This window comes from Parasteatoda tepidariorum, chromosome X2 (genome assembly GCF_043381705.1).
Source record: "Parasteatoda tepidariorum isolate YZ-2023 chromosome X2, CAS_Ptep_4.0, whole genome shotgun sequence".
NCBI classification, from domain to species: Eukaryota; Metazoa; Arthropoda; class Arachnida; order Araneae; family Theridiidae; genus Parasteatoda; species Parasteatoda tepidariorum.
In genome coordinates, this window is record NC_092215.1 from 5,358,439 (window position 1) to 5,382,595 (window position 24,157).

The 24,157-nt window shown below is 29.2% G+C and overlaps 1 protein-coding gene and 1 non-coding gene across 3 annotated transcripts in view; both read right to left on the reverse strand.

Annotated features, from left to right (window-relative positions):
* Nucleotides 1-860: 860 nt before the first annotated feature.
* On the reverse strand, nt 861-932 carry TRNAE-UUC (transfer RNA glutamic acid (anticodon UUC)). Its single transcript has one exon. It is a non-coding gene; the product is annotated as a tRNA-Glu (tRNA).
* Nucleotides 933-4,055: 3,123 nt separating this feature from the next.
* Nucleotides 4,056-24,157, reverse strand: part of LOC107453510 (uncharacterized) — a 30,679-nt gene continuing 10,577 nt past the window's right edge. Inside the window, exons 4-10 of one of the 2 annotated variants that reach the window (XR_011638313.1) lie at nt 20,374-20,425; nt 19,415-19,578; nt 15,437-15,817; nt 13,594-13,714; nt 8,329-8,469; nt 5,920-6,400; nt 4,056-5,871 (exon numbers count right to left, since the gene is read on the reverse strand). Coding sequence is in view for 1 of the 2 variants with exons in the window: in XM_016070378.4 (XP_015925864.1) it covers nt 6,273-6,400; nt 8,329-8,469; nt 13,594-13,714; nt 15,437-15,817; nt 19,415-19,578; nt 20,374-20,425 (987 nt within the window). In the remaining variant the exon portion in view is untranslated. Of the gene's footprint in view, nt 6,401-8,328; nt 8,470-13,593; nt 13,715-15,436; nt 15,818-19,414; nt 19,579-20,373; nt 20,426-24,157 lie in introns of both variants that reach the window. The other variant, XM_016070378.4, reaches the window with a different exon arrangement.

Sequence of the window (24,157 nt, forward strand, 5' to 3'; positions counted from 1 at the left end):
AAACATGTGGGACAGTAATGGTAAAAAAAAATAATGTAGAAACAGTCCCAGATGAAGTAGATTTCTTTCAACCCTAGTAGAAGAAACTCTTTTTTAATTGCATAATTTCTCTTTATGATTCAACTGAAAGGCTTAGAGCAAGATATGGTAAACCACATTTTTAAATTGTTCAGGAAGGCGTTTATGATTAAAAAAAAAATAAAAAAAAACATCACGATTTCTATGTCAGTAGGTAAATGTTTCGATGTATTATGTTGTTATGTAGTAGAAATTCCGAAAATTTGTGAAGTACCTATTCGAAAAAAATTCTGACAAATCGTCTGAAGCAAAAATGCTACCTTTAGAAAAACCATGATTTCTTCCAGCTCTTCAAAACATTAAAAATCTATTTGAAAGTAAATTAAAATTTTATCCAGATTTTATTGAATATAAATAAATAAAATCACATTTAATAAATTTTTGTAAATAGTTTTCAGAATCTTAGGATGCGAAGTTAGGGGAACTATAGGTATAAACATAAACTGATTGATATTTGCTAGTCTCAGATGGAACAAATTTTTGTACCATCTATGTTATGCATACAATAATTTTTTTTTTGTACCTTTGGAAAAGGATTTGAATTTGATGTACTGAGAAGGTATAAATATATCTATTGTAATTATTATTTATGTTAAAAATCGTTGAGCGTCCAGGATGTCGGTTGATTAAAAAATAAAAAATGGTTTCTTTAAAGACAGATGTTCAGAATTGTTTAAACAAAAGAGCATAAGCATAAAAATTTATATGAAAAGAAAAAAAAAATTTGAAAAATAATGAAAATCTTTAAAATTAATTTGAATTTATTATCAGAGAGAAAAATTTTCCCATGCCGGGAATCGAACCCGGGCCGCGTGGGTGAAAGCCACGAATCCTAACCACTAGACCACATGGGATCTATTTGAGATATGAAAAATATATAATAAATCTTATTTAATAAATTTTATATCATGTGATGACTCATTTTAAGTGACATGTCTGTGAAAAATGAATACACATTTTTACAATTTCTTCATTGGAAAAACACTGAACAAATTTTATTTAAAGTAGCATAAATAATCGCTATCATTTAATTAATGTTCAATCCGTGCATTTCAATTTTATAAATTTTAGAAATTTTTTTCTAAAATTAATCTCTTACTCATTGAAATTTTTTTTAACTATGCGTCTCTTATAAAAAAATGTTTAAAAAACTGACGAGCCATTTTAAGTGAAATGTCTGTGGAAAACGAATATACATTTCTGCATTTTCTTGATAGGAAAAAGACTGAAAATTGATATTTCAAAAGTGTATGTTTGTTAACTGAACCAATTCTTTTTAAAACTGTCTAATTAATCATTACCACTTATTGAATGTTCAATCTGTGCCTTTCAATTTTATTTATTTCGATGTTCACTGAATTTTTTTTTTTTTAAAGTGTAACTATGTGTCTCCTACAGAATATTTTTAAAAAATTGATTACAGACTATGCTGAAACAGTAACCTAAAAATTAAATCATAAATTCTGTCTGATTTATCTTTTGCAGTTTTTTTTTAAAGAACTTGGGAGTTAGGGAATTTGACAACAATATGAAGCAGACATTTTTAAAAGAAAATTTGCGACACATTTTTTACAAATTCAAATTTTTTTAATGGCGCCATCTAGAAAACTTTTAACAAAGTGTAACATTTGAATTGGAATGCGATATCAAGATTTTACAATATATTTGGTGGCGCCATCTATGAAGTTTAATGTTAAGCGAATAAATCAAACTTTAATATTGGAAACGTATTTTTTGAATAAGTAATCAATGAAAATGCATTGCATATTAAATACTTTGGCTAAAGAAGGTTAGATGTAAAGATGATATGATTTAAAATATTTAAAAGGCACTTTATAGGATTCATATTTATAACTTATAAGTCAGACTCAATTATGAATTCAACAAACTTTTATTTTTGCTACTTTTGTCACTAGTGTTTGAATTGCATTTTTCATTAAATAAATAAAAAAAAAATTTTTTTCGAGATATAGCGAAGAAATAAAACATTGTAATTGTTATGATAAAATTATTAATTAAAATTTAATAGCATTAAATTAAAGACTAAAAGTAGGTTTTGCCAGTTTTTAAAGCCTTAGCACGGTATTACGGGGCCCGAGTCTAATAAGTAAATTATGATCCTATTCATCATAAAAATTTTATCATCTTTTCAAAATTAAAGAATTATTAAGCCAATAATGTCAGCTAGCTATTACTTAGTAAATAGTTTACGGACAAACCGATTTAAATACATTGAAGATTTAAACTTCAAACTTGTGTCAACATGAGAGCTATTGTGTGTAAAATTAAGTAATAAAAACTATAAGAAAAACATTTTGCTAGTTTTAGTTGATTAATTATAGTATGAAATACCTTTGTAGTGTATTTACCGCTCCCCCACCAGAATTATTACTGTGATAGAATTCGATGAACGGATACCCCTAGTTGATTCATTTCACTTGTCGTGAGAAGCCGGGAGAGCTGTTTTAAGATCACCGTACTTTTGAGTGCTGATCGTTAGGGCTGTATTAAGTTCACGGTTGCTCTTGTGTTGCCTTTAGCTGTCGAGTGAATAGGTTGTACATTGTGTGTGATCGAGACTAAGTAGCAAAAGCGCGAGGAGGTGGATAATGTCGTAGTCACAAGTAACAAGTCAACTGTTCAATGTGAACCATCCATCGAAGTAGTCGTGTTCAAATCGAAGTGGGAGTTTCTGTCAAGGCAGGCTTGCTCACATCACGTCCGGGTCACCAATGTGAGGATAGCAGTTATCGACGACAATCTATGAAAAGGTACCCCGCCATAGAATATTTTTTAACATCTCTTATATACTAGTGAATTGGAATTATATTTTTGTACTGGTAGATAGACTTTCAACAGATTTAAATGATTATAATTTTAGATTATGTTATAATTGATGAAATTCAACTTGTTTGACATTGGGTTATGAAGAGTACATTGAATAAGATTTTGAAAACTTTAAATTATATTTTATGAACAACCAGAGGTGAAGCTAGGATTTACAGCGACCTTTATTTTTGCATCCCCGTGCAATATGGTGTAGGACTTAAAAGAGGGCTTTTTCGATATCATTTTAAATTTTAGATAACGTAAAAAATTAAAATTAAAAAACTTGGTTTTTTTTTCTTTCAAATTTTACAATTTTGCAACTTTCCATAATGTTTAATAAGACAAACGTGATAATTTCATAAATTTTCACTCGATTTGGTTTAAAACTCAGCAATTTATGTTATTAATGAAGTTTCCATTACACTTAGATGTTTTTGCCTGTGTTTATTGTTTCCGATTGCGCATTTTTTCTAAAGAAATTTTTCATTCAGTATGCCACCAATTTGTTTAAAACATAGTATAAACTACAAATGTAACTACTATTTGAAGTTATTAATATCCATTTGTCTGTTTTTTAAATTTTTGACAATTTGTTGTTGTAATAATTTCTTTGTTTTTGTGTAATTATGGTTATAAGAATGATCCAAATCGATTTTCATAAGTTTAATCTGTAATAAAATTACATTTTAAAAATATAAAAACTGACAAGATAGAGTTTTAAATTACTGATTCAAAACCATAAATTGTATATTTTTATTGTTTTAAAGTTTTGAGGAAAATTTCGTACAAATTATAAAAATTATCAAGCGCTATTTCTTTTAATCTAATAATCTTCTTTATTTACCACTTTTTTTTTAAAGATATTGTGCTGCCGAATAATACAATAATTACCCAAAGTTTTTTAAGTATAAAATGCATTTTTTTAAAATGAAAGTTTATTAAACTGCGTACTTATAAAAATGACTTAATCTCCCCTCTCAATTTTTTAGCCCAATTTTCGAACGCTACAAACTGCATAAACCTATAGTCTTTCTTAATTTCATTTGGTTGTTTCTAAAAGTTTGTGCACCTGAATTTACCTTGTGTTCAGATTTACCCCTTAATTTTGTTTTTAATAGTATTTATAATCTTTAAAACAGAAAACACAATTGCTTTTTGAATGAAAGTTTATTCAACTTCATATTTATAAAAATAACTTGTATATACATACAAGAAAAATATTTACATATTCACATTAAGATATATTACACTGTGATATTCTTTCAAAGATTCAATTACAAAGTCCCTCAGCAAAGCATTTTTGGCATTTGAAACATTTTCCATAAAAAAAACCAGTCAAATACCATATCACAAAATAGACGCAATTAGATCACAGAAAAATAAGCTATATACAAATGTTTCAAGCAATTGATTAGTTTTAATCACACTATCCATTCAATTATAATTACATAGGAAACTTTTTCAAATATTTACAGTGATACAGTGTGATCCTAGTATGTAAATATTTGGTTTGATATAATTCATTCCATATGACTAAGTTTGACTGTAACAATAATTGCGGTTTGCATTAGAAAAAATAAGTAGTAAAGTTTTTTTCTTTTTTTGTTGTAATGTCAATGAAATACAATGTGTATTCCAAAAATGAGCAACAATCAATTTTAAACAAATGATAGGAGATAAAAATGTATGGTTTGCTGTGTTCTAGAATTCTAGCTGTTTGTAGCGCTGGAGAAACTAGATGCTTATTTTTAAAACGTTTCGAAATTTGTCGACATATGGCATTAGTACCTGAGAAAACTGGAAAACATTGTTTTGAAAATGATCAACATTTACGCAACAACGTTCGCAAGTCTGATGACAAAATTAACAGACGTCTTAGCAAATATATGAGTTGAAATTGTCTGACATGCAGCAGAGAGCATTGCTTATAGTTTCTCTGTCATGTCGCCCTCTGTTGACCAATTTTGTAACTAGCTTTGAAATTTGGCATGAAAAAGATCTGGTTTATTAGTAGAACGTAGAAAATCGTACAATTCTATCTCCTTCTGTTATTTTAAATTGGTTTTTCAAATCTTCTGCCATTTTTGTAATCGGTTTGAGGATTGAAAGTTTTAGCATATGTATTATATTTGTGCTTGTTGTAGCTAGTAGCATTGTCTTACAAATTTTAAATAAATTTTTCTCGGAATTTATGAGTTTTGCGCTTACAGCTTTTATTTTATAATTATTAATAGTCATCAATAGTTGGAGATTAAATTTGGCGAAATTTATAGAAATAATATTATTAATTAAAAAGGGAGACTTTCCTAATTATCATCTTACATTATTTAATTTTAGCGAAAGAGATTCTGTGTGCAACAGGCTATGAATTTCACCAGTGAAAAATACATGACATAAGATATGGGAACTTGCTGAAAAATGTCTATATTTCTAGCATCAATATCATGCACATTTCATTGGCATTCACAATACATTTTGCCAAAGGTACGAAAAAAGATACATGAATTTGCGGAAAGGTTTTTTATTCTGCTGTCAATCTTATCTAAATTTTAGTATCAATCACGATAGAATCAATCATGTAGTGAGAACTACCAAAAAATTATTTCAGATATGTGGACCTGCTAATAGGTTACTGCATTTCTGATATGAAACTTGCACACATTTAACCTGGTGTTGATTATATATTTCACCATTGAGTTGTACACAAAAATGATGTCAGATACCAGACATTTGATTGACAATGATTGACATTTTGTTCCTCAATATTATACACAATTGATTGGTGCTTAGATAAATTTTTCTGTAACACTCGATGAAATTAGCATGACAAAAAAATGAGGTTAGGTACATAGATTATTAAGTTACCAGATTTCATTATTTTTATATAAGTTTCGCATTACTGGCGAAACTTATAATCTCTTTAGGGAATATGAGTAACTTCACTTTACTGGCAAAATGTATCACCTCTTTAAGGAATATGAGTAACTTCACTTTACTGGTAAAATGTATCACCTCTTTAGGGAATATGATTAACTTCACTTTACTGGCAAAACTTATCACCTCTTTAGGGATTTTAGGAAAATCGTTTAAAAGTGTTATACAGCCATCAAAAATGATATTCTAATGAAATTTTTATACAATGCATGGAACTAAGTAAAATAATTAATAATGAAGAATATAAGATGTATTAAAAGATGTTTAAAGTCCATGTTCAACACTTATTTTAGGAATTATTTCACATTTAGAGTATCTTGTAGATCAAACTTATTGCACCCATTTACTAGTTTAAAATTATGGATTGAAAAATTGTAGAAGACATATAGAGATCACTTAGTATTAACAATCACTAGGAACATGAATTTCATCTAAACAACGTGATAGATTTCAGGCTTCAAATTTGATGATTGCGTGGTAAAGGTTTTTTCTGCCTGTTTTTGGAATAAACTTGCCTTGCATAATGTTTTCTTCAGAAAATGTTGGAGAGTATTTTTCTCTGAAAATAGAAATTTGGTAACAGTGAGCAAAACATAAATATTGCAAAGTTTATGAAATAAATATGTTAATAAATACAGAGCCTGACCAAATTATTAGACACACTCTAAGATTCTATGTAAAATCTTAATGATCAGGTAATACTATACAGCTTTATTGTTTTTAACCGACTGAAACCGGTTTGCACTTGCTTACGTTAGTGTATCAATTGGTTAAATTAGACACTATATAATATAAATTTGACGATAGGATAAATTAGACGATATATTATATAAATATAGAATATTTATTACATCAAGCACTATATCAGTATATTATAATAATTAGATCAAATTCTTAGACGCACTGTAGTGTTTTAATAATTACATGATTTGTACGAGTTTATACGCAATACTTTTATATTTAAACATAAATGGGATGGGTTTTTATTCAGGAGATTTTTAATATATTTCCTATTTATATTTATTTTTAACGTATTGCATTACAATGTTAACCCATTGATCCAGGAGCGTAAACAAATGCAAACCGGTTTCATACGAGTAAAAACAATACAGTTGTATAGTATACTTGATAGTATTACCTGATAATTATAATTTTACATAGAATCTTATAGTGCGTACTGTATATAAATTCTGATAATTTTTTTGTTGTTGGAATAATCGGAAATACGAAGAACCACGTAAAACATTCAGAGATTATGAATATATTCATATTTTGTGTATGTAACGCAAATATATTGCAATCTTAATATGGAATGATATTGATGCAATATCATGTTTTGCATCGCAGAAAATGTGAACAAGTGAAAATACAAAGAACCACATGAGAGATTTATAGATTATGACTACTTCCTATACTGTAAAACACTTTTGAGTCAGTTGAATCATGGTATCATTCCAATGCATTACAATCTTGGCTAAGTTTTTAACAGTACCACTGTGCTTCCTAAACTTGATAATACAGTTTTATTTGAATGGAAACATGGTTCAATTTAACCTCTTTTTGACAAATTTGCATGGATTATGATTCAATTCTATGTTGAACTGGTTTTTTGAATTGGTTGCAAGTGGATATTGTATAAAATCTATGGCAAATCTTACGATGGCTAAAATTACTATTGGAAATAATAAATGAAATAAAACTTGTACTTTTCATGACCATTGATGAAAAAAAAAAAAAAACAATTGAAGATGTCATTTAACTATTACTGGCATGAACCTTAAAACAAATACATTTGATTTTGAGATACCTAATTTATAATAGAAAAAATAGTGATATCAACTTTTGTTAAAAGGCAGAACCAGAAAGCGTTATTAATACAGTATCACTGAAATACTGTATTTAAATCAAGTATCTGTATCTGTATTCAAGTTTGTGACTTATCATTCTCAATTTTAACATTATTTACGTTGCACTTGAGCTGCACAATGGGCTATTGCTGACGGTTTGGGAAACATCCCTAAGTATGACCGGAAGACATGCCATCACAATTTTGATCCTCAGCAGAGGGGATGGCACCCGCGCTTCGGTAGCCCGATGACCTGCTCGTGAAGTCGAGCTCCTTACAATACCGATACCGCGCACCCTCGGTTCCTACGCTGGCTGATTAAAGTGGTCACCCCCTGGCTTACTGACCTCTGCTAGTGATGCTTGAATACAGTGTTCTAGTGGGAATCCTATCTTTGCGATCAGTCCACTATGTGAATGTTTATAAAGTAAAATAAAATTTCTTTCTAATTATTCTCCAAAAAGTTCCAAAATAGGTTCAAAATTATAAGGATAAAGAATTATGTGATACAAACTTAAACTAAAACAAAATTGATTTCATAAAATTATAGTTTCAAGATTGGAAAACCTTCGTATTGCAAAAGTTTAGATTTTAGATGTTATTTGGAGATCATAAGACAAAAAAAAAAAAATTCTTCTTACCTTTTGGGTGTGAAGTTTGGTTTTGGATTTTAATTTGTTGAGTTAGCATTCGATGTCTGATTCCAATAAAACAAATTATTGCTCCAAATAATGCCAAAATTATGCTCAAAATCCAAAAAGTCCTTTCTCTGAGCTTATAAGCTGAAAGGAAAAAAATAATACATACATAAAAACAATCAAAATAATTTATACGTATATCAACAAAAACAAACATATTGTTAAATAAGTAATATCGTTTATAAAATCATTTATCTATTATTGACTGTTAATTGTAATCCTCACTTTAAAAAGTTTTGGTTGATAGCTGCCCCCATTTTCGGTGTTGAAGTAAATTAAATACTTTTTTTAAGTACATAACTGAAGTTATCGTTACAAAAATATTTAAAAATTATAAAATAACAATTGTTTGAAAGAATTTGTGCTTATATATTACTAAAAATGAGTTTGGTATTTAGACGAAACGATTTTGCAATGAAGCTATAGAATTGATATCAATGCACTTGAAAATATGTGTAATAAATAAACAAAAAAGAATAAATAAACGATACTATAACTGGGAAACAGTAAATAAAAAATGTGACTATGTGCACTATAAGAAAAATTTAGTTTATTTCAACATCAAAATTGGGGGCAATAATACACCAAATTGTTTTACAATGTAGAGTATAACGTTTTCCCTATTTGTTTTTTTGTTTTTGTTCATTTACGTCGCACTAGAGCTGCACAATGGGCTATTGGCGACGGTCTGGGAAACATTAAAACTTTTTTTNTTGGCAGTTACTGCCAAACAGTGGTCTCATTCAACGTCGTAACTTGGGAACGATCTGCACTGTAACGTGTACTGACATTTACATCATCTTGGAATTGTTGCCAAGCTTAAAGAAGACACTTTAGGCAATTCCAAGCTCCTCGGATATTTCCATTTGAGTACAACCACATTCCAAGCAGTTGATAATACCACGTAATATATCGTCGATAATACCCCGTAAAAAATCATCCACATGCGTCTGAGTCATAATTATTCGACTATGACACTGAGAGGCTTACAGAACACTAATGAACAATTTTACATTTTTACTATCATTCCCCTCTCTTACACTCTCGTCACTGGGACGTACATCTCGGCTTCATTTGGTGGCTTCCTGTAATATATATATATATATATATATTGTTGAACAGACAATCCAATTTCGAGCTTACGCCTAGCAATGTTTAACTTCGTAGCCTCGCATTTGTGAACCCTATCCAGAAGACAAGGAAACTCTTGGATCCAGTATTGGGTGAAATTTGCTTTCGTGGAGCACTTTTTTATGGAACTGTCCCGCACTTGCGTTACATAAAGAAGAAAGCCAGGAAAACTTTCATCGGTTTGTCAGATGGCAAGGTGACTCTAACCCATAATCTGTCTACTATTGAGAATATTTTACGTCGGCACTGTGGTCGGTATCGGTCGGAATTCCCATCGACCAGCCATCGCTGGCATTCGAACCCGGGATACTTCATTGTGAGGCGAGGGCTCTATCCCCTGAGCCACCGTGCTCAAAAGTTACTTTTTAGGAAATTTCGATCCATGAGAAAATCTTTTGAGTTCATTTATTTTAAATTACTCAGGTATTTAAAAAAAAAAGAACAGAAAAACTAGTTCTTGCTTTGTTCAGTTTTAAATAAATAATTTTTAATTTAATGAATTAAATAAAATAATTAAATTTTTAATTTATGAAATTTAATTAAATTAAATAAAAAAATTTTAATTCACCTGAAAAATATTTATTTAAAACTAAAATTTTTAATTAACGGGAAAAAAAAGTTTTTAAATAAATAATTACAAATATTAATCCAAAGTATGATAAATATTCTCCACTACTTTATTGTAAAAATAAACTAATTTTTCAATATATGAGATTTTTCCTTTATTTTAATTAAAGAGAACAGCTAGGAAACTTTTAAAAAATTATAAAAAAAAAAAGCCAATACGCTAAAATAGGTGCTGACTAGTAATTACCAAATTATCACGTCGTAATGCTGACAATCGTTTTTTTTGTCTTGAATTCAATAGCCTCTTTTTCAATGTTTTTTAAGCTCTTTAGTAAAACACCCAAATATCTTCTAATAACCCTTAGCCTTTTTTATAATTAAATTATTTTTTTCTCATCTAAAATTCCCACAAACGAATTTTAGCGGTGCTTTTTTTTTTCTTCAGCACTGAGTTCTCATGAAAGTTTCTTTTTTTTTCTTCTTCATCTAACTGCAGTATCTCATAAAGTGCAAAGAAAAGATTTTTCTAAGAAATGAAAGGATGTAATCTAATCATTCTAGCGGAAATAAAATTTTGATAAAAAATCAGACCTTTTTCACGCATACTTTTAATTTCGTTTACATTGACTGAATTTCTAAAGAAATTTCCATAAATTTTCTGGCCGGGACCCATTTTTTTTGAAGTGGTTAATATTTCTAGNAAAAAAAAAAAAAAAAAAAAAAAAAAAAAAAAAAAAAAAAAAAAAAAAAAAAAAAAAAAAAACAGATTTTGTTACGAGTTATTATTAAATTACTCAGTTTAAACTTGAAATTTCACTGAGCAACAAGTTATCTTTAAATATTTTCGATAATGTTTCGCAATCAGCTTTTTATGTAGTAATTAAGTTTTATTTTCGAATAGAATTTCCTTTTGCAAATTATTCAAGGGTTTACCATTATTTATCTTGTTTAGGTAGAAAACAAATATTTTTATTTAACAGAATTTTTATTACCCAATAATATTTTCGAGAGACCAAATTTTTCACTTTTTAAAAAGAATATCTCAGAAATAATTCGAGCCATTCGTTCAAATTTTGTCATTTGAAATTACTGATTTTAAAATGATATAGAAATTCGTATGTCTTACAATTTAAAATTTTTCGATTGTTTTAAAATAAAATAACAAAAAATATTAAATAATAATTAAAAAAAAATTTTATACAAGGAATTATTTTTGGATAAATGAATTCTATAATTGTGGATAAAAAATGTTCGATTCGCTTTAAAAGTTCTTGAGATAAAGCGAAATAACTATGAAGAACATAAAGCGAAATACATTTATTTTTCATTCCAGAAACAGATTAATGAGCAAAATTAGACACCACATTTTTGTTTTTCAAAAAATATTAAAAATTTGATTTATCACTATCTTGAAATAGACTATACAGTTTAGAGAAAAATACAAACCCGTAAGAAAATAAGCCCTATGCAAACAATGTTGCAAATATTTTGACGACAAAAAACTTCTTACCTGAATTAAATTAGCATTTTCCTCGGAATTCTCGACAAAAAGCTAGATTATATAAAAGCTAACTTACCTCCGAAGATGATAATTTTCATAGAATAATGAAAGTGATTTAATACTTTTCACTTTCTGGAATTTATCATTAGAAAAGCACAGGTTGAGAAGCATTGAGCAATATGATATAAAACATAAAATTTTTAATACTATTGAGTTCAAAAATTTTTTTCTAACTTTAAAAGTAAATACAGATACTCGGGTTAAAAATATAATAAATTTGGCATATAACAAAACTCGGACGAGTAGCGAAATTCTGCAAAACTCGCTGAAGTCACGAAACATAACTTTCAATGATTGCAGTTATGGGAGTGAAAGTTGCGAGTCTGTTTGCATGAGTTTTCTATATTTCTCTGCAACATTTTGTCGCAAAAGTTGAGAATTTGTCGTCTTTGACAATTGAAGTACGCAAAGGAGCGCAGTATTCAGACATTTTCACCAAAAAAATGTACAGTGCGCAACATAAAAAAAATGGATAACTTTAAATAACTTTTGATCTAATGATCTGATTTTCCCGTTCAAGGACTCAATCTTAATGGTTCGAGGAGGCGACTTCAAATATGCTAATTAATTAGTGCAAACTATATTTTAAATTACTAAATCGGACACTAAAACGTACTTTCTCTGAATAAACATACCTTTTACGACGGATTCGAATTTTGGCTCCCCAAAAAAAGGGAGCTCCAGTATTATGGGATGTTTCCCCGGATGACCCCTGACCGTGGCAGGACGGGGTAAAACTTTGATTTATACTCCCTTAATGTTAACTGTACTCTTTGCGTATTTCACCATATCTAGAGAACTTTTTAAGCGAATTAAAAAATTTTTTTCACACAATTATGAAATTCGTTTATCCAAAGATAATTCTATGCAAAATATAATTTTCAGTAAGTATTTATTTGATTTTATTTTATTTCATAACAGTCGGAAAAATTTTGATTTGTAAGGTGCATAATTTCTTACATCATTTTAAAGAATANACTTTGAGACTCGACAGATATAACGTGCATCAGTCACCATTTACTACACGGGGAGTCTTCGGCCGGCGAGGATCGAACCCACGACCTCTTGGATGGGTAACAGCCGACCCATGCGCCCTACCATGAGACCCATGCGCTGGGCCCATTACCCGACCATGCCTAATGGGCCCAGCGCCCTACCGACCCTCTCTGTACATATTATGGGATGTTTCTCCGGATGACCCCTGCCCGTGGCAGGACGGGGTAAAACTTTGATTTATACTCCCTTAATGTCAACTGTACTTTTTGCGTATTTCACCATATCTAGAGAACTTTTTAAGCAAATTAAAAAAAAATTTTCACACAATTATGAAATTCGTTTACAATTATGAAATTCGTTCAATGCAAAATATAATTTTCAGTAAGTATTTATTTGATTTTATTTTATTTCATAAAAGTCGGAAAAATTTTGATTTGTAAGGCGCATAATTTCTTACATCATTTTAAAGAATACAATTTAGATTGCAAAATTTAAAAAAAAAGTGAGAAACCAGTCGAATCGCTCCTGAGAAATAAAATTTTAAAAAAGTCTGGTATTTAAAATTTGATATATTTTAGAAGTTTGAAATCCGAATCAGCCAAAAAAAAAAAAAAAAAAAAAAATTACGTTTTTTCAGAGAAGGTACGTTTTGTGTATGATTTCGAAACTTAAAAGACCGTCTGCACTAATTATAACTATTTAAAAGGTCACCCTTTTAAACCCTTAAGATTAAGTCCTCTAAGTCCTGACGATTCGACAATTAGATCAAAAGTTATTCAGGGTGATAAGTTTTTATTTCAGCACTGAAAATGCACTGGCTTCAAAAGAAAAAAAAATATAACAACCTGGTTGTTATTAAATTTCAACAATGGTTCAAAAGTTATCAATAATTTATTTTTCATAGAGCTCCATAATTGTCAGCCTGTGTTAAATATTAATTTTTGTTATCTTACCTTCGCATTTGTAAAAAGTAGACTCTGATATGATTGGATAATTATCAACGAACTTAGTATCGATAACAAGGGGTTCACTAGTTTCTTCATATCCCTCTCCAGATGGAGTATATCTTTTGACCTGTAAATAAAAATAAATACTTTGTACAATTTATTATCACTTCCATGTTATCAATCTACCACTACAAAAATACAATTCCAATTCACTAGTATATAAGACATGTATTCTATGGTGGGGTACCTTTTCATGGATGAAGGTTGACATTGTCAATAGTCACTATCTCCACAATCAAATTATGTAATTATTTGAAATTTAAGTGCAAAAATGTGCACGAAAAGTTTTGCTGGATTCAGTAAGGATTATATTATTATATCACAATACTATAGCTCGTTCACCAGGAGTTGGCACTTGGTTCCGCCTTCATCACGTGGTATGCGACAATACTATTTCGTTATTTTTAGGAGAAGGTTGCTAACGATCGTATGGCAAAAATATTTATTTCGCAAACTTTATATGCATTTTTTTAACATTGAATATTTCATAAATCTGATGATATTTCGCACCATTTTTTATAGTATTTCTCTCTTTTGAATGAATAGTTTGTCCTTTTTGAGAAATTTTGCTGGGAAAAAAAGCAGTTTTTAAATTTAAAATATATTTAATTAGCTAGAGAAACGAAGGGTATAGTAGCAGATAATAAAGCGAAGTAAGTGACTGAAAAAGAAGTCGCTATTTGTGTTCGGTGAGCATTAAGGGTTGTCTCAATGTCAAGCGCGGAGAGGTTTCTCTTCTTACTCCCGCGCTGAAATGAACTATAATACAGTTTGCGGAATTTCTTATTGCTTTAATTAGCTAACTTAGTTCTCGATTCTTTCGATTGTTCAGGAAGAGGATTTAAAATCGAATTAAAAGAGAAATTTCTCCTAAAAGCCAGGCTGAAAAATCTTTTGTTTGCTATGCTAATTAAAATTTTGATCAGTGTGTTTAGCATGGGTACATTTTATGTAATGTTCATTAAATTTTCCTTAACTGAATTATCTTGGATGATTTTTTTTTTTTTTTTTTTTTTTTTTTTTTTTTTTTTTTTTTTTTTTTTTTTTTTTTTTTGCTTTTCACTGTTTCACTGTTTGCTTAGAAAAAAAGTAAAATTTAAAGAACTGAAATAATTTAAAATAAAACAAAATTTATTTTAAAATAATAATAATTATTATATTTTGAATTTCATTTAATTTTTCTCAGAAAAAGAAATAGATTTTTTTAGCAACTATCTGTTATAAACGTAGGAAAAAAGTACTAATAGTATTAATAACGTAAAAAAATAGCTTCACTGAATTAGGCAAATAAAAAAAACTTTTTTTACTAGTAATGAGTATAAGAACCTCAATTGGAGAATACTTAAAAAATGCTTTGCTTAGAAGTTGCTGCTGCAGTTTAATAATATATCGGATCATATTGTACAATAATATCGTGTAATTGAGCTTAAGACTGTTTAATTTGCACCATATTATGACACAACTTAGAACCATACTGTTCAAATTTTTACGATTAAACAGAGTTTGGAAAGCGTTACAGTTCCCTCCAGCTCGATCGTTAATGCTATTTGAACTTCACAGCACATGCGTGAAAGTTTCTCAACAAATCGCTGCTGGTTAAAAAATAAGATTAACGTTAACATGCGACAAACTCTACACAAAATCTCTCACATATGGTTTAAATCATACCAAAATTTCTAACAGTGTCGAACCATCTTGTTTTGTAATAAAAATCTAGATTCTTATATCCTTAGTGAGGTTTCATTAATTTTGCTATAAATTTTTTTTTTTAAATTGAAAAATATATTACCTGAACTAAATAAATCGAATCAGGCCAAAGAGTTAAAACAGATATGTTGTTGGCTGTGACTAAATGTCCGGTGACTTCCATAGCGTCGTCCATTACATTCCATGAAACTTCGTATTCTGTGAGACCTAGATCATTTGGTGTTTGTGACCAAGTAATAGTTGCCAACAAACTGTGAGAATTTTTACTGCGTTCTAAAGACATTAGATGAGGACCCCAAGATCCTTCACGAGTGTAGCCTGGAGATTTGTAGTTGTGAATTAAACTGTTGACATAGGTCGTTTCGGCATAAGATATAAGGTGAGTTGCATTGGCGGCAAGTAAACCAATTGCTGAATCTTTATTGATCACTTTACCCTTGATGTGCACAACATGGGATGTTGTCTGAAAAAAAAAATCAATAAATTATGGGGACTGAAAAATAAGAAAAAGAATTTTGTTTTATTTCATAAACGGTGTTGAACCAATTCTGAGTTTATGACTAGCAAAGCTCAACTCCGTAGCTATTTAATTTTAAATTCAACCTAGAAGACAAAGAAACTACTGGATCAAGCATTTTATTTTATTTTATAACCATAGGTGAACAGCCGACCCAATTTTTTGGTTTACGACTACTAATGTTCAACCCCGTAGTCTAGTAATTTAGAACCCAATCCAGAAGACAAGGAAACTCTTGGATCAAGTATTGGGAGACATTTGCCTTCATGGAGGACTTCTTGATGGAGCTAACCAGCATTTGCGTTACATGGAGAGGAAGACCACGAGAACCTCCCACGGTTAGCCTGCCAGCAAGGGGACTCTAACCCATGATCCGTCTACCACTGAGGATAATTTACATCAACACTGTGGTCAGGGCGAGTAGGAAGCAGTATACGTATCAGCCAACCATTGATGGGACTCGAATTTGGGTCACCTCATTGGGAGGAAGATTTATGGATTTTTATTTAAAATAGTAATTTTTCGGTGGTTGAAGGGTAAGGGTGTAGGTAATCCAAGTTCGGAACTACCAAACTCTCACAGACCATAGTACAAATTTAATTAGTGGATAATTTAGAATCCCATATCCGTCAGGCTAATAGTGGGAGGTTTGCAGGTGTTTTTCCTCCTTGTACCGAAAATGAGGGGCAGTTTCAATTAATAAATCTTTCAGAAAGGCGAAATTATTTGAATGCTTGATTCAGGAGTTCCCTTGTCTTCTAGGTAGGATTCAAAATTACAAGTTGACTTTTGGTAACAGCAAATCCGACAAAAGATGAGCTGTTAACTGAAATAAATTATTTTGATAATCTCTTAAAAGATGAGAAGAATTAAATAATTAATGTACATGCTAAGTAAAAGGCCTTTGGATTTAAACCAAATTAATTCTATTTTTAAAAAAATACTTTTTTGAATGTCTTACAAGGGTTATTAGGGTTCAATTTAAAAATTTAGTACTTGTAAGCATAGGAGAAAAAGGGCTCACTCAATATAATCTAGAACTAAATATACATCTTACTTGAATATAAAATGCTTTAGACCAGCTTATAACACAAGAGAATTTAATATTATTTGTTTCTGTTAACTCAGAATTCTAGTAGACTATTTTTATGGAAAAAAAAAAAATAATTTGCTAAATTTCTGGGTTAAAATTTTTTAGTGTTTTTCCGACTAAACTAAGGTGACCATATTTTCCAGATGGCGACCTTGAGGGCAGGCATCCAAATTGACCCGAGGAAAGTTTTGTTTATTCAGAGATAGTTATTAAAGTGTTCCGTTCTTTTTATTTTCGTTAGTACACTGTGAATAAATCTAGTTCAAATTAGAGCATTCAGAGCATACCAGCATTCAGAGCACCGGTACTTTTTACCGTAAAATCCATATTTACTGAATCTGATAAACCAAAATCTTACCCAAAAAAATCTGATATACCGTAATTTTTACAGTAATAATTATCGTAAAATCACTGAATTAAATCTAATTAAGTAACTATTACTGTAAAAATTACGGTATAATATTTTATGGTAAAAATGGATATTGTGGAAAAATGGATTAGAGGATTGCACCCTAAGTGCCCGTACTTTATACTGTAATTCGATACGAAATTTTTTACAGTGTAGCACTTAGAATATGTACCTTAATTTAGTTTTTTTCCTTTTTTTTCGCGTGCCTTCGGTAAAATATTAAACAAATAGACGTAGTAGTTTTGATATCAAACAATTGAAATAAAAAATTTTACTTTAAAATTTACATTTTGATTTTCGTTAATCTTACAAAATCAATTACATTGCCGTATGGGACAAACGTAAACTAATTTTTCTACTTCAGTTTAGCAACTCAATGAAACACTAATTGTTAGTTATTTTCATGTACTATTGCCACCAACCGTGAGTTTCTCAGCAAGTTTCCATTCACAATCGTTCTCGTCACGCACGGCATGAGAATAATCATCTCAATAAGGGATTGTCTACAAAATAAATACAGTCTTTGGCTTTTATAAATGATTACTCTCGGAATTTTAAACCTACATTTAAATAATTACACGTTCTAACAAAATTTGTGTAATTCACTGCGAACTCCGTTTAAAAGTTCGTTGTTTAATCAACACACTTGCTTTTAGTTCAAAAGTTTTTCAAAGTTTCTTAAATTCCATCATAATAAGATACTCTTTTTTAAGTTTTTCAAGTTCGAGATAAGTTTATTACACTTACAATTAAGTTATTTAAATTTACAAGTTGAAGTTATAAAGTTCAGTTGCAATAATTAACTTAAGTTTCAGTTATTAAGTTTAAGTTATTAATTTAAATTGAGTTAATTTTAAGCAATTTTAAGAATTTTTTTCAAAAATTTATTAAGCTAAAACTATAAAATTGAGTTATTAAATTGATAGTTTCAAATGAATTTGTACCTGTTATATAGTTAAGGTAAACTAAAATTTTGAAGCTCATACAGAGTATTTGCTATATGTTAGATTTTTAAATTCACGACTTTTCATGACTAATTCCAAAATTTTTCATGACTTTACGAAGTTACTATTTTCTCCAACAAAAACACAGCAATGAATTCAAAAAAGCATTATAAAAACATNCAAATGAATTTGTACCTGTTATATAGTTAAGGTAAACTAAAATTTTGAAGCTCATACAGAGTATTTGCTATATGTTAGATTTTTAAATTCACGACTTTTCATGACTAATTCCAAAATTTTTCATGACTTTACGAAGTTACTATTTTCTCCGACAAAAACACAGCAATGAATTTAAAAAAGCATTATAAGAACATGAATCGAAATGATAGGTATAACCCAAACTGTTAAACTCTGCATCTTCATATTTATAGATTTTAAATTTAAAAATCAGAGTAAAGAAAGAGTTGAAGCAATAAAATATAAAAGCAAATATTTTTTTTCTGCAGAATTAAATTCTAAAGATACTTTTCTTGCTCATCAGAAAGGAAGAAATACTCAAGATTTTTCTGTTCTCATTTCGGAATAAAAAAAAAATTCGCCAATGACTGGCTTGCTTTAGCTAGAATTTTAAATTCATTAAATAAAATAACAAAAATTCTGAAAGTTCACAAAATAATTCGCTCTAGAAATGATGTTTTTTCTTTCATTTTTTGAAAGAACACCATAATTTTTAAAAAAACATTATAAAAACATTCGATATTTTAATAAAATATGACTGTGAGTCGGGATTTTGTTACAAATTCAGATATTCGTAACTACATGAAATTGGGGAGGGGGTAAACTCCATTTTAAAAATTAGATTTTCCAGCGACCTAAATCCATAACTTGCCATGATTTTTTTTATAAAAATAGTTAAAATCATAACATTTCATGACAAATTTTGTTCAATACCGAAACTCATGACTTTTCATGATTTTTCATGACTTTCCCGAAGCACAGATACTCTGCAACCTTAACTTAGCTTTAATCATTAAGTTAGAATCATGAAATTTTGACCTAAGTTTAATAAGTTAGGAAAATTGTTGATTTATTTATACCTGAGCTATTTGTTCCCATTCTTGATTTTTGTCTTTCAAGAGTACTGAATACAGTACTATCCCACTCATATCAGCTTGTTCCTTAGGCATCCATTCCAACAATACTCTATCAGTACTAAGGTCATACACTGATTTTACAGCCAAGTTAGATACTCTAGTTTCGTCTGAAATATTCAAAAATGAACAGAAATGATTAGAGCTCAAATAATAGGCGTTGTTTAGTAGAAACAATGAATACATTTATAAAGTGGGAAAGATTAAAATATTTAAAAATACAAAACAGGCATTTACGATGACGTTAACGATAAGTTGAAATTTTTTATATGCAATTTTTAAGCATCATATTCTATTTTAAGAAAGAAAGATTTAATAAAAAATCTATATAAAAAATGAATAAATTAAATTTCTATGAGCCAAAGCCAAGGAAGAAAAATTATTAAAACTAATTACGTGAAATTTAATAAATAAATAAGAATTTTAATTTAAAAGTATAAAGAAATAAATAAAATTAAGAACAAATAAGTTATTTAAAAGAGGATGCTTACTTTTTTGCTACCAGAAAATACAAAAAAATGCTGGAAAAATTAAGTTATATTTTAAGAACTGAACGACTTGAAAATCTGATTTGTCCAGTATATTTTCCGGACCTGCAACTTCTCCCAACATGGGAAATTTTTCCATTTTTTTAGTAATATTATCAATAAAAAAACTGAGAAACCGCCTCTGCTAAAATTATTTATTGGATCAAAAGCGTATGCATTCTCTAAAACTGCTTAACTAACACTATGTAATTGATGGCAGATAGAAACATATATAAATATTTGAATAAAAATCGAGAATTTTTTGTTTACGACTGATTAAAAATTGAGAATGAAAATTCTCTACACTTGATACTACTATATTTTTATTTTGTCTGGGATGACCAAATAAATATGAAGAATTGAATTGATAATACTCACTCAAATTATTTTCATTAGAGAGTGATTGGCATGCTTTCTGGCACCCAGGAAACTGCAAATACAAAAAGTAATAAATATCATCTAAACAAATTACAAAATTTTTTACAAATTCAAAATCGATAAAAAATAAACAGCATTACCAAAGATAACTTTCCTTTCTACACTGTTAAAAATTTCTAGGAAAAAATGGCTAAATAACAATTTATTGAATGGTTATTTTGCCACATTTAATCAAAACAGTGAAATAACCATAAATAAAATGGTAATCAAACTGTTAAATTTGAGAAAAAATGTTTATTAACTGCTTTCACCTCATACGGTTAAGCAACCAGAATTTTATCGCACCAACAAGAACCATCAACTGAAGCTACTTAGTTCGTCGCAACTGCATACATATCATAACCGAGCGGGCTTATCTGACAATTTCATGACCCGCAGAGCTGGAGTTCGAGTCATAGTGTTGACAACCACAATGTTTTCTCCATTCTCTTCAACGCACGAAGAATATCCAGTGTCCGACACTCTCCAACGCCCAGTACCTTACGAAAAGCCGAGCTCTTATGTCTAGTTAAATAAGTAATTTCTTTATGTTTTAGAAAATGCTAGTTATAAATGGGTAAAACTTGTATAGTTTTGTATTCATGGTTTTATAACCATACTGATTGTAAATGGTTTCAAAACCATAAAGAAAAAAAATGCTCTTCACCGTAAACTTTACGGTTAATCGGATGGACAGACAGCTGCCGGTTATTTTACTATAATTTTAGAATGAAAATTTTAACAGTGTATAAACAAATTCCAAAAATTCTACAAATTCAAAAAGGATATAAAATAAACAGCATTACGAAAAATAACTTTCCTTTCTACTATTACGCCGAGAAAAATTAAAAAGGAAAATACCAGCAAGATAACTATTCTAGAAAGTTTGATTACCTTTGAATGGAGGAAAATTCCTATAAAACTAGATTCAATTTTACTGCCCACTTACTTTAAATCCTTTTTGTTGCGAAGTTTTTTCCTAAATATTTTTTTCGTACATCGTCAAGTGAATGAGGCATCATGCCTATTTTAGAACTCATCGTGAACCGCAACTACCATTTCGTTTAACTTCGTTGTCTGCATCCAAGAGTATCGTAAAGGGCCATTAGTATTGAATCAAAAGGACATAAAATCTGTTATTAGTGGTAGTAGGTACATCTAATGGTTGTCGCGACAAGGGGGGGATACCATCGTTAAGAGAAACGCCAAAGTTCGAAATAATGTTATCGTATTCGTGGATGTTTAAATGGATCTTCTCCTGAAACAAAAAAGTTTTTTTTTGGCAATTTAGCGTGTTAGTAGGAATCATGTACAAGTCATATTTCTGCAGAGCGCCTATCAATTAAATTTTTTTTCCCTATCATGATTATGTTTTCCGTGAATCTTCCCTGTTTTTGCTGAACAAAATTATCGACGAGTTATAATTTATAGTTTGTACCATAAAATAGGAGGTCGGAAGTACCATTTATGAGTTAGGCAAACAAAATTTATAAGAATATTCAATGAGCGAGATTTTTACAAAGTTGATTGCTTTTAGTTTACGTTTTGCATTAACCATTCTCGCGAAAACATGGATTGTTATACAGTAGCGCTGAGCAATATCGTGAAATAGCAAGAAATATCGATATTTTCATATTATATATCGCATATAATATGGTAAAATAATTAAACTTATTAATAATTAATAATTACTTATTAATAATAATATTTTCATAAAAACATTTTAATGGCTGTTCTAAATTACTCCGTTATTCTACAATAAAACTAAAATACTGTTTTTCATTTATCCTTCTTTTTTATTTGTTATAAAGTTGAAAACTTAGACATTCATGTTATTAAAATTTCGTAACAAGATGGATGAACCACTCATATCTTCCGAAGATAAGCACCTGTTTTGAAACAAGTAATTACTTTTTAAATAAAAATTACTCACAGTTTACGAAACTATATCTTCAAATCTTAGCCCAAATATTTTCTGAATTTCATGAAGCAAAATGAGTTATTTATTGTTTAGAAATAAATGAGACAGAAAGTAATAAACATCGTATAAGCTTTTGTCTGAATTTTAAACTTGCCTTGCTTTAAAGTAATATTTTAAAACAAATCCAAAAGATGCTTTTACCGAATACATTTCGGATGTTATTACGAATAAATAATTATTTTTCTGTTATTATTTTTCCCTGTTTTGTTGAAAATATTTTGATGGCAGTATTTTCATTTATTGAAACAGTGATTCTTTTTCAGTTTCTGAAAATGTAAAACTATCCAGCAAAACACTTTATAGAGCATATAAAGTTCCTCTGGCTATTTTTTTTATGAATGTTTAAAGTGCAAAATATAAGACAAGCAAATAAAATGTATAGTTAATAGCAAAATAGTGTTTCGAACAAAATTTTTTTGAGCTACCTGCTTTAAGAGCTCTTTTTTTACTTTTACATTATATAACGGCTATCAATTTACAGAGATTTTAAAATTGTCTAGTAAATATTTTAAAGTAAAAGATAGCAGATAGTAAAAGATTTTTAATTCTGATGGAAATAATAAAACATGTAAAAAAAATTCTTAAAATAAATGAAAGAAAATAGACCTCAAAAATTTTTACATTTAAACAGTGATGAAATTTCATAGAAACTAAACTCATCGTATTAATAAATTTTATTTACTTGAATTTTGAAATAGAGCGTATAATAATATGCTTGTTAATATCTTTAATTCATGTAGGTTAATTTCTACAAAAATTCGAAGTTTTAAATATCGAATAAGTTCCATTGTTGTAAGTATTGAATAGAATTTTATTTCAAAATCTATAAGTAGCAAACACGAAGTAGTTAAATTACATGAAAAATCAATCAAACTCAAATGTGCTGATAACTTCTTTAAAAAAAGATTAAAATTATTTAAATAATGTTTATAGTTGTTGTTGTTAGTTTGCGTCGCACTAGACCTGCACAATGGGCTATTGGCGACGGTCTGGGAAACATCCCGGAGGATGATCCGAAGACATGCCATCACAATTTTGATCCTTTGCGGAGGGGATGGCACCCCCGCTTCTGTAGCCCGACGACCTGCGCGCGAAAAATAATGTTTATGGAAGCGTAATATTAGTTTCATATTTCTTGTCAGGTGTAAAAATTGTTAACAACTTAGTTTCCGAGCAGACGATTTTAGTCAGGTTTCAATGATTTTATGCATTTTTATTTTTATTAACATTTATGAATCATTTGAAAACTATTGGTCGCATAATTTGGTCTATTAAATATTAAAATAATTTGTGAAATATTTTATTAAAGCTACAAAGACGGAGGTTTAAAATTTGTAACTTCTTAACTATTAAACTCTATGTTAATTCCTTAAATTGTTATAATTCATTACGAATAGTTTATGCAAACCCTTATATCGAACGATAAATAATGAAATGTCAAACGATAAATTTTGAGAAATTTAAAACGAAAACGATTTTCTTTTCTCCATTTTCTTAGCTTTGAAATAATTTAATTTTCGTCTGCTTTCCTTTATTTCATTTGACTCGATATTTTTCGTCTGCTTTTATAGCTTCAGTAATGCAGTAATAGCTTCAGTAATGTTCTATAGAGAATAGTGCAAAGTGTAATGGAAGAAATTGCAAAGAATTTGCGGGTAAAATAACAAGAAATATACCTGGGAAAATATATTTAGTTACAAGTCCATTTAAAGCAATTATCGATATTGCTATTGAATACAAAAATAAACTGGATTTCTTAAAATT